The sequence below is a fragment of the Phocoena sinus genome, chromosome 15 (assembly GCF_008692025.1).
Source record: "Phocoena sinus isolate mPhoSin1 chromosome 15, mPhoSin1.pri, whole genome shotgun sequence".
Classification (NCBI taxonomy): domain Eukaryota; kingdom Metazoa; phylum Chordata; class Mammalia; order Artiodactyla; family Phocoenidae; genus Phocoena; species Phocoena sinus.
In genome coordinates, this window is record NC_045777.1 from 18668031 (window position 1) to 18680045 (window position 12015).

At 42.2% G+C, this 12015-nt stretch overlaps 1 protein-coding gene across 1 annotated transcript in view; it reads left to right on the forward strand.

The window, feature by feature from the left end:
• Nucleotides 1-12015, forward strand: part of CHD6 (chromodomain helicase DNA binding protein 6) — a 213826-nt gene that overhangs the window by 180864 nt on the left and 20947 nt on the right. The window contains 1 exon segment of the mRNA XM_032605037.1: nt 11416-11476. Within this exon segment, the coding sequence (XP_032460928.1) occupies nt 11416-11476 (61 nt within the window).

Here is a 12015-nt window from a genome sequence, read left to right on the forward strand (position 1 = left end):
AGTAGTGTATATGTGTCAATCCCAACCTCCCAATTCATCCTACCCCTCCCTTCTCCACCCTTGGTATCCATAAGTTTGTTCTCTACATGTGTGTCTCTATTTCTGCTTTGCAGATAAGTTAATCTGTACCATTTTTCTAGATTCCGCATATAAGCATTAATATACAATGTTTGTTTTTCTCTTTCTGACTTACTTCCTTTTGTATGACAGTCTCTAGGTCTATCCACACCTCTGCAAATGGCACTATTTCATTCCTTTTTATGGCTGAGTAATATTCCATTGTATATATGTACCACATCTTCTTTATCCATTCCTCTGTAGATGGACATTTAGGTTGCTTCCATGTCCTGGCTGTTTTAAATAGTGTTGCAAGGAACATTGGGGTGCGTGTATCTTTTTTAATTATAATTTTCTCTGGGTATATGCCCAGGTGTGGGATTTCTGGGTCATATGGTAGTTCTGTTTTTAGTTTTTTGAGGAATCTCCATACTGTTCTCCATAGTGGCTGTATCAATTTACATTCCCAGCAACAGTTTAGGAGGGTTCCCTTTCACCACACCCTCTCCAGCATTTACTGTTTGTAGATTTTTTGATGATGGCCATTCTGACTGGTGTGAGATGCTCAACATCACTAATTATTAGAGAAAAGCAAATCAAAACTACAGTGAGGTATCATCTTGTTATCCTTTTGATGTCTGCAGAATTTATAATGCTATTCCCTGTTTCATTCCTTATATTAATAATTTGTGTCTTCTTTTTTTCTTATTATTCTTGCTAGAAATTTGTCTGCTTTATCTTTTTAAAGAATTGGAACTTTGTTTCATTGATTTTTCTCTTTTCTATTTTAAATTTCATTGATTTCTGCTCCTTATTATTCTTTTCCTTCCGGTTTTGTGTTGTGGTTTTTTTTGGCTGCGTTGGGTCTTCGTTGCTGCACACGGGCTTTCTCTAGTTGCAGTGAGCGGGGGCTACTCTTTGTTGCGGTGTGTGGCTTCTTATTGTGGTGGCTTCTCTTGTTGCAGAGCACAGACTCTAGGCACACAGGCTTCAGTAGTTGTGGCATACGGGCCCAGTAGTTGTGGCACACAGGCTTAGTTGCTCCGCGGCATGTGGGATCTTCCCAGACCAGGGCTCGAACCTGTGTCCCCCGCATTGGCAGGCGGATTCTTAACCACTGTGCCACCAGGGAAGCCCCTCTATTTTCCTCTTTTTCTGGATATTTGGGGTGGGAGCTTAGATTACTGATTTGAGACTTTTGGGCTTATTTAATGTATGCATTCAGTGCTATAAATTTCCCTCTCAGCATTACTTTAGCTAGGCCCCACGATTTTTACTATTTATTATAAATAGTAAAATTTGTTGTATTTTCATTTTCATTCAATTAATTTTTTTCCCCTTGAGACTTTTTCTTTGGCCCATGGATTATCAGACGTGTGTTATTTAATTTCCAAGTATTTGGAGATTGTCCTATAATCTTTCTGGTTTTTATTTCTAGTTTGATTCCATTGTGCTCAGAGAATACACTCTATTATTTCAGTGGTTTTAAATTTGTTAAGTTATTTTTGTGACCCAGGATATGGTCTCTCTTGGTATGTGTTGTATGGGCACTTGAAAAATATGTGTATTGTGCTCTTGTTGGGCAGAGCGCTGCATAAATGTCAACGCAGTACTGTTAGTTGATAGTGTTGAGTTCTTCTGTATTCTTGCTGATTTTCTGTCTAGTTGTTGAGAGAGGAGTATTGAAGTCTCCAACTATAACTATGGATTTGTGTATTTCTCCTTTCAATTCTATCAGTTTTTGCCTCACGTGTTTTGCAACTCTGTTGTCTGGTGTATACACGTTTAGGATATGTCTTCTTGGTGGGTTGACTCTGCTGTCAATATATAATGTACCTGCTTGTGTCTGATAGTTTTTTTTTGCTCTGAAGTGTACTTTATCTGATATTAATATAGCCACTCCTGGTTTCCTTTGATAAACGTTTGCATGATATAACTTTTTCCATCCTTTTACTTTCAACCTGCCTATGTGAAATGAGTTTTCTGTAGACAGTATTTAGTCGGGTTATATTTTTTAATGCACCCTGTCTTATAGTTGGTGTATTCAGCCACTTACATTTAATGTAATTATTGATGCATTAAGCCTTAAGTCTGACATTTTGTTTTCTCTGTTTTTTTATTCTCTGTTTTCTTTTTCCTGACTTCTTGTGGGTTATTTGAAACTTTTTTCTGATCCCTTTTTTGATTTATCTATGTTGGGTATGTTTTGTTGTGTTTTTTTTTTAAGTTTCTTAGTGGTTATTCTAGATATTTCATTACATATACATAATATATCACAGTCCACTGGTATCATCATTTTACCAGTTCAAGTGAAGTATAGTGTCCTTACTTCTAGTTTTGTCCCTTTATAATATAATTGTCTTAAATATTTCTTCTACATACATTTAGAATCATATCAGACAATGTTATAATTTTTGCTGCAATTCTGAAATATAATTGAGAAGATAAAAGAGGATAAGGAACATCTACTGTATTTTTATTTACTTTGTTCTTCCTGGTGTCCCAAGATTTCTTCTTTCTGTTGAGAGAAATTCCATTAGCTGTTCTTTTAGGATAGGTCTACTGTTGACAGTTCTTTTATTTTTCCTTCATCTGAGAATATCTTAATATCCCCTTCATTCCTGAAGGATATTTTCACTGGATATAGGATTCTGGGTTGACAGTTCTTTTCTTTCAGCTCTTGAAAAATGTTGTGCCACTTCCTTCTGGCCTCCCTGGTTTCTGATGAGAAATCTTCTGTCACTCAAGTTGTTTTTCCCCTTAGGTAAGGTGTCTTTTCTCTGTTGCTACTTTCAGGATTTTTTTTTTCTTTCTTTAGTTTTCAGAAGCTTAACTGTGATTTTTGTGTGTGTGGATTTCTTTGAGTTTATCCTGTTTGGTGTTTATCATCTTCTTGAATCTGTAGGTTTGTGTCTTTCACCAGATTTGGGGAGTTTTCAACCATTATTTCTTGAATTCCTTTTTCCTCCCCTTCTGGAACTCTGATGGTATGAATGTTAAATCTTTTGTTATAGTCCCACTGGTCCCTGAGGTTCTGTTTTTGTTTTGTTTTGTTTTGTTTTATTTTGGCTGTGCCTCATGGCTTGCAGGATCCTAGTTCCCCACCTGGGGATCGGACCTGGGCCACAGCAGTGGAAGCACCAAGTCCTAACCACTGGACCACCAGGGAATTCCCTGTTTAATGTTTTTTTTTTAATCTGTTTCTCTCTGTTGGTCACACTGGGTACTTTATATTTTTCTCTCTTAGAGCTCACTGATTCTTTTCTCTTTCTCCTCCATTCGCTGTTGAGCCTGTCCATTGTGTTTTTGTTTTTGTTTGGTCTGGTTCATTTTATTATTGTATTTTTCAAATCCAAAATTTCCCTTTGGTTCTTCTTTGGATCTCTCTTTCTTTGCTGAGATCTTCTTTTTCTTTGCTGAGATTTTGCGTTATCATTTGTGGCAAGTATGTTCAGAATTCCTCATTGAGGACTACTTTAAATTATTATGTCAGATAATTCTAAGATATCTGTCATTTCAGTGTTAGCGTCTGTTGATTGTCTTTTCCCATTCAGTTGGAGATCTTCCTGGTTCTTGATGTGATAAGTGATTTTTGATTGAAACCTGAACATTTGGGGTATTACATTGTGAAACTCGGGATCTTATTTAAAATTTCTGTTGTAACTGATTGCCTCTGACACCTCTTTGCAGGGGAACGGGGCGGGGTGGGTAGCAGAGTACACCACCTTTTTACTGCTTGGTGGGAGTAGAAGTTAATGTTCCCAGTCAGCCCCTGAAGATACCCAAGGCAGGGGTGTTTCTCATTACTGTTGGGCAGGAATGGAAGTTTAGATCTCCACATGGTCTTTGCTGACACCATGGGTGTTGAGGACCTTATTACCACCTAACAGGGATAAAAGTCCCAGCTCCCTTCTTGGCTTTTTGACACCACCCAGCAGGGGAATGGGGAGCTCTGTTACAGCCTGGCAAAGGTGGAAGTCTAGAGTCCACCTTTAGACTCTAGAGGCCCACTCAGCCTTTGCCGGCATGGATGTGGTGAGCAGAAGTGTTTTCTGTGATGCTGAGCTGAAGTGTAGCACATCTTGTCTTAACATTTTGTCCATTCCTAGCTTGCCCTTTTCCTAGTCCTTCACTAGAGAGAGCAGGCTTTTGTTGGGGCTTTTTTTGTCTGTACCCTTTGTCATTTCCAGATAGCCAGCTTCTTTACCTCCAGATCTAGGATATATAAGGCAAAAAAGAAAACCCAGGAAACTCACCACTGTGTCATCCCATGTGTCCCAAAGTCCCTGGTTGGTCTGCCTTCTCTTCCCTTTTCAGAGTTTTCTTAGGTTTGTTTCATATATAATGTCCAGGGGTTTTAGTTGTAAATATTGTGTGGAATAGGGAAATATGCATATTCCCAGAAGCAGAAGTCTATATTGCATTTTACAGATGAGTTTCTAGGGCTTTGCATAAGCAGACCAAAACCTTACTAGGGCCTCAGCACTATTTGATCACATTTTCTCTGGCTTTCAGTGGAGCAAATAAATCTGTTAGAATTTCATGGGTTCCGTATCCCAGAGGTTACTGTAGCATCGTCCTCGCCTGACTCCATTACCAGAATAATCTTTCTTCTCCTCCTGATCACCAACCAAAAGTTTTCAATTCTCTTCTTTTGGTTCTAGTTTGGAGAATGGTATTTACCTTGGTTTCCATCAGCTCTGATTACTGTAAGAGTAACAATGACATCACTTTCCCAAAGTAAGAAATAATTATTTTTTGAAGATATGTTTCCATATCTCCTTGAGGTTTGCGAAGCAGTAGATTGAAGCAAATCAGCATGAAGCTTCAGACCCTGGACCTGAAGGAAGTTGGGTTTGGTCTTGACAATTAAAATCTGAGCTCTGCCATTCTGGTAGAAGCTCTGCCTAGCTTCTACAGTTACTTCCTTTGTCTGGAATGTAGGATGTGTTTTCCCATGGAAATAACTTGAGTACCAAAGAAATGAAAATAGTACCTTAAATTCATATGGAAGTTTACTCTTTCCAAAGCACTTTTCCCATCTGTTTCAGTTGATCCTCACCTCAGCCATGTGAAGTAAGAGCTTCAGGTGTTGTTGCCCTCATGTGAGAGCTGGGGAAATTCAGGCTCAGGAAGTTAAAGGACGTTGCCAGATTCTCACAGCTACTAGATGATAGCGTTCAAACTAGATATTCTCTAGATATTCTGGCTTTTTTTTTTTTCTGATCAAATATTCTTTTCATAGTCAAGAGAGTAGGAAGTGTTTTAGCTGTACGTACACACCCCTTCTCCCAGCAGCATCCTCTATGAAGAGGCAGCCCCCAGACCAACCGCAGGCCAGACCCAGCTCTGAAAGCTGTTCATGGTAAAGTGAATTATGCTTAACTCATGCTTACTTCAGTCTTGGAGAGATCTGGGCACTGACGTGGGAGTTGTGGCAGAATTGGTAAAATAACTCAAGTTTCCTTATAGTATGGTTAAACTCCTCTGGGACTCCTTTTTTTTTAATTCATTTATGAAAGTAATGCCTGTATTATTTATTTTGCTCTTCAGATCCCTAAAACCTGGGCTATAGAATATAACCAAAAGCAGAAGGAATGGGAAGTGCCTTTCCCAGATTTTGAGGTGAACAGATTATAAACAGATTAAGATTGACTTCTAGTCCATGTGCTAGAATGACAAACGTAGAGGAACAGCCAACATCTGAACCAAGCCTGCTCCCCACACCCCGGCCCTTGTACTGAAGACACTGGTTGGGTGTTTCCTTCTCCCAGTTCTGTTCTCAGGCAGATCAGCAGGTTAAGGAAGCCCAAAGAGCGTATCATCCATCACTAAGTTAATTCATCTGAATTAAACAGACCTGGGCATAGGAGGGGGCCTGGTTGGTAGATGGGAGAATCTCAGCATTGCAAGGACCCTAACGCATGTCTGCATGGTCTCAGTGTTCCATCCCTTCTACGACATCGCTGTGGGGTCATACCAGGCAGGTGTAGGTGCTTCCAGGAATCCGTGAAGGGAACGGGGGAATGTGCTATCTTCCAAGGAAGCCCATTTCATTGTTGGGTGGTATTTCCTTATTCTGACCCAGAAATCTGACTCCCAGTTGGTTCCATGGACTCTGTCTAGTTTTCTTCTGGTCCTGCAAAGAGCAAAACTGTTCTTACTTTCCTCTCTGATAAGACTAAAAAATTTTGAGACCAACCTAGCTACCGTAATCTCTTTAAGTCTCTTTTCAGGTGAAGTATCCTTAATTCCTCTTTCTTCTTATCATGATGTCTCCAGACCCCTCGCTACTCTTGTGCCTTCCAGAGCTCACTGTGCTGTTGTCCTCTTCAAACGTGGCAGTTGGAGAACCACAGAATGTTAGAGGGACATGTGAGATGATTAGTCTACTCCCTTCCCCCACCCTTTCTCTTTAATACCAGTAGAGCTTTTGATTGGTAAACAGTTGCAGCTAGAGTCAGTGGACATGCCTTCTAAAGCACTGAGTCAAAAAGTTTACTTGTGTTTGGGATGGTCTAGAGCCTAGAATGGTAAAGGAAATCGTTCTCTATCAAACCTAGTATGCAGGGAGGTTACCATCTCCTTTAACTGAGATAGTAATAAGTAGCGGCCCAGCTCTACCTGGTGTAGCCCTTGTGTTCTAACCAGCAGTCTTGTCCTCGCTCTGCAGCACTTCCTACAGCAGGTGCTCTCTGTAAAAGGAGGGTGAGTTCATATGCGCAGTGAACTAGGAAGAAACTCCTGCAGGGAAACTTAATGCCTAAAATGGTCAAATCCCACTATAAGAAAAGTTCAATGAGGAACTGAACAATGACTCTATTCTTATGAGTTGAGAGTTCGAGGGGTCTCTGAACTCAAATAGAGATATTTGAATGTAGATGGAGTACTTCCACACTTACTTCCACGCTTACAAAGCACGTTTCCCCTTCAGTTAGGCGTTGTTCTTATCCCCATTCTAGACGGGGGAAGCTCAAATAGTTTTAATGAGCTGCAAAAAAAAGTCATACTCCTCAAGAGCAGTGTCTGCCTGCTCACATCTTTTTCTAAATCCTGCAGTCTTTCCATTATAAAATCCTTGAATTTTGTGTTAATGACATTTGATGTGTATCTACTTTCTACATGAAATTTATGAAGGTAGTAGGATGCTTGATTTTTCTGCAAAATGAAAACTGTTGTGGGATTTTTTTTTAACTGCGCCTTCACGCATCCTGTTACCTCGACACAAAGAGTTCTTATATTCTCCTGGCGAACTCCTGTGCTCAAAAGTCACCTCTCAGATGTCCTTCCCTTACCTGATTTGGGCCATGCAGAGTTGGTGACCCTTTCTGGTTTTCCCACTGTGTTTAGGAGCACTCATCACACTACATGGCCAGTATTTTATGTCTCTTGTAATGGCCAGAATGTGGGCTCTAGAAGGATAAGGACTGCATCCTTCCCACTGTCAGAGCTCCTGAACCCAGCGCAGTTCCTGGCAAACAAATGTAGGAAGGCAGCTCATCGCCGCTCTTTTGGCCCTGGAGTTTTGTAAGGGCTTAGAGGAAATTCCCTGGGTCTGCAGGTCTGTGCTGCCGCGCCACTGCCTGCACCCACACCCAGACCAAAGAGGGGACGCAGCCGGGCCTGGAGGAGCAGCCACAGGCAAGGGGGATCTGCTGTTCTCAGATCAGGAAACAGCCCTGCATCCTCGGCGGAGAAGTGTCACGCGGGAAACTAAGTTACTCTTAGTGACTGACAGTGCATTTGATTCAACCAGGTGTGTCTTCAGCCACCGGAGGCAATACACCCGAGCGGTTAGAGCTCCTCGTCTGGGGTCAGGCCTTCTAGGTTTGAATTCCATCTTCACCACTTAATAACTATATGTAGTATTAGATAAGATTATCAACCTCTCATTCTACAATTTCCTTCTGTCTAAAAAGGGTCATTTAGTCATTTAGAATGAATAAATGAAAAACGCACATGAAGTACTCAGTATAGTATCTGGCCATTTACTTACCTGTAGACTGCTGTTGTTATTGCTGCTGTTTGCCACTGTGTCATGAAGCTATCCTTAGAGAGCACACTTCAACTGAAAGATAGAAACGCTGAAGGATCCTCTAGCAGTTGGGCCTGTACGTGGGTATCTCCTCGGTGCCGGCTGCCGTACGTCGGGCATTTGCTTTGTGCCAGCATTTGGTTAAACGCTTTGCATAATCAACTCATATGTGCCCCACGATCACCCGTAAAGTACTGTTGTCTCCATTTTGCAAATGAAGAAATGAGGTTGAGAGAGGTCGAAACACCTTGCCCAAGGCCAGAGAGCAGTGGACTGTCGGACTCCAAACGCAGGCGTGCTCGAGATGGAGAAACTGCAGGTTGGAACTAACCTGTTGCCCTTACTTTGACAGTCTTACTTGTCAGCACTCTCTGGGACCCTGCCCCTGGAAATGATTGATTCATACTTTTTCTGAGATGAATATTTCTTTCAGATTGATTCACAGAGGCAGAAACTAGGATACTACATGTTCACATGCAGACTTCAGAGGCAGGGCTTTCCATGTGCTCCCTGCGATACCGGTCTGTCACACTCACATTAAATTGGTTATGTGACCACAAGATTATGACATCTTTTTCACTTCGGCTGCTGCTAAGCCAGGTCTTCTCCTTTCTGTCAGTGATAGGGAGGGGACCTGCCATCAAGAGAGGGCAGGAGACAGAAAGGCACTTACGGCTTCCAGAATCTTTCCTTACTTGAGGGTTTGCCTAAGGCCAACAGAAACTGTTAGGGAGGGTGGAAAGGAAGCCTGCATGGCAGGTGTGCCTGCCTCACACCAAGCCCGGAGCTACCCCTGTGGAGTTGGTGCCCACGGCAGCCACACATCCGTCGTAATAAGGAGCGTGGTAGCCCTGGCGCCTGACCCCACATCTCATAGTCTGTACGGCACTTCTCAGTCTAGAAGTGTCTATAATTACAACTTTCAGCATTCTAAGGGTCTTCACGGGTGCTCTAAGAATACCCAAAAATGTTCTCTATGGCAGGAAGGATGGAAGGCCTGGTTGTTGGTTTTTGCTTGCTTTTTAACTACCTAACTAGTGGGAAAGGCTGCTTTGGCATATTTAAGTGTCACTCCAGAATGGTGCAGTAGATCAGCTTGAAGTTCCTTCTCTTCACTGGTATTACAGGTGCAAAGAAGAGAGATTAAACTAGTGTTCTCCAATTCTCAATATGTTGCACTCTCTAAATCAGATTTTCAGCCGGGACTCTCTCTTTGTTCTGTTTTGGGCAGCTCATTGGTTACAGTATAGGTTCTCATCAGACTACCGTGTTTGAAACCCAGCTCTGCCCCTTGGCAACTTAAAGAACTTTCTAGGGCTTGTTTTCTGCCTCTGTAAAATAAGGATAGTAATACTTTCTACCTGGGGAAGCAGTGCTGATGACCAAAGGAGATAAGCCGTGGAAAGGGTTTTGCACAGTAACACGTAGTTCTCGGAACGTCAGCTATTACCACTACTCTAGTAAGAAAGAAATGCATTCAGGAAATGAACCCCTGCCCCTCTGCCTTTCTCAGGTCCTTCCCCGGTATTAGGGGCCTAAGAGAGCGGTTTGAATTTTAACTATTGCCAGTCATAGGTGTGTGTCCATCCCTCCTGAACCGAGGTGCTGCTCTCCTGGGCTGTGTCCCTGTTTTCTGTAAAGGACCAGACAGTAAATATCTTAGGCCTGGGGGCCAGTAGAGTCACATCTTCTTCACCTCCTTCTCTTTCTCCCCCTCCTGCCCCTCCCTTCCTTCCTCCTCCTCCTCTTCTTCTTCCCTTAAAAACCATTCTTAGCTTAAGGGCCACACAAAAACAATCTACAGGCTGCAGATTGCTGACCCTTATTCTGACAGAATCTGACCCTGTGCTCCACCATGGCCGAAGTCATGAATCCTGGGGTTATTCTCGCCTGTCATTCACGTCAAAAGACGCAAGTCAGAAAAACAGTAAGAGGGCTTCCCTGGTGGCACAGTGGTTGAGAGTCTGCCTGCCAATGCAGGGGACACGGGTTCGAGCCCTGGTCCGGGAAGGTCCCACGTGCTGCGGAGCAACTAAGCCCGTGCGCCACAACTACTGAGCCCATGTGCCGCAACTCCTGAAGCCCGCGTGCCTAGAACCCGTGCTTCGCAACAAGAGAAGCCACCACAATGAGAATTCCACTCACGGCAACAAAAAGTAGCCCCTGCTCACCGCAACTAGAGAAAGCCATGCACAGCAACGAAGAACCAAAGCAGCCAAAAATAAATAAATAAAATACATAAGTTTGTAAAAAAAAATAAATAAAAAAGTAAAGTTAGTTTTTAAAAAAAATAAAAGAAAAACAATAAGATAGGTGGGAAAATGGGTGAAGGGGATTAAGAAGTACAGACTTCCAGTTACAAAATAAATAAGTCACAGGGATGTGATGTACTGCATCGGGAATGTAGTCAATAATATTAGGATAACTTTGTGTGGTGACAGAAAGTACACCCATGGTGGTGATCATTTCTTACTGTATAAAGATACCGAATCACTGTTTTACACCTGAAACTAATATGATGTCGCAAGTCAACTTTACTTCAGTTAAAAAAAAAAAAAAAGTAAGTTTTTGTGTTAAAAATGGAGTAAGTTGAAGACTCGCACTGTCTCTTCGCCCACACCCAAACTCCCACATGCTTTGTGTATAAGGAGCCTCTGAAGTTCCATTCCTGGGACCAAGAAAGGCTTCGTAAAGGAATCCATTAGAGCCAGGTTGACATATACTCCAACTTGGATAAGCTCTGTGCCTGTGATATTACTTCAGATTCTGAGCCTCAGATCATGATTTTAATTTTAAATTCCTGGAGGTTTGTGCCATCAGGTCTCCTGTCTGGAGCAGTCATGTTTTAGGAAAATAGCGTCTATTGCTGTGAAGTAAATGAAGCATAATGAACATGAGCATGACAGTTTTTCACAGCAGAAATCCAAAAATGCAGGCACATGCTTTGTGAAATGACAGTATTAGACTGCAAGTGATGATACTAAAGCAAATATTTAATTCTCAACTAAAAGAGTGCGTGTAAAATGTAGTTGCCAGGGGAGCATGCCAGTTCATCATTCTTAAAGCTAATTCTCTACGGGCAGAATCATTCCACACAATTCCAGGGGGGAAAATGCTTATTTTAAATAAACTGCTTTCTGGCTCTTTTAAGACTCTGTGCATAAGTAAGCTTCATTCATCAGGGACCACCTTGATCTTTGAGATGCTCTTGGGCAGGGGATGTCTCTTGTGCATCTTTACTCCTTCTGTGTAGGGACTGGGTTTCTGAGTTGGTCTCTTCAGAGCTGCAGTTGTGCTGACGGCATGACTTCATTTATCCCTAGGAGAGTTCCAGTGATGGAGGTGATGGCATTTTTGGTGAAAAGAAGGATGACAGCCGGGCAGGTGAGACTGTGTCCTTCTGAAGGCAAAGAAAAGTAAGGTCCCTGTTTGTAGTTATCCTGGAGTTCATGTGTAATAAAAAGGAAAAAAATGCTGTTTTTTAAGGAGGCTCTTTTTAAAAGCCAATTAAGTTGACCTTCGTCAAACTCTGCGGGAGTCACACAGGGAGCGTTAATGTGGTTCTGGCCAGCTTTCTCCACCTGGCACTGAATTCAGCAGTGAAATGAAGTCAGGGTGGAGTCTGAGAGATAAAAAGGAATCGTGGTTTCAGTGATTTTTTTTTTTTTTCTTTTGAGAAAAGTTAGGGGTATTTGGTTTGTTCTTTTGTTTGTTTTTCTGAATTCAAACTTAACGGAGGCTTTGATGTTTGGAAGGCCCAGCTACACAGAAGCCCTTAGTTCTAAATGGAGACGGCCACAGAGCATCCTCTTAAGCCAATGCCTTAGAGCAAGGCCCTTGAGTCGGTTCTGCCCCCACAGACAGGCACGTTTGTACTGAAGAGAGAGCAGAACCCACCGTACCTAAAGCTGCTTCTGAAGTGC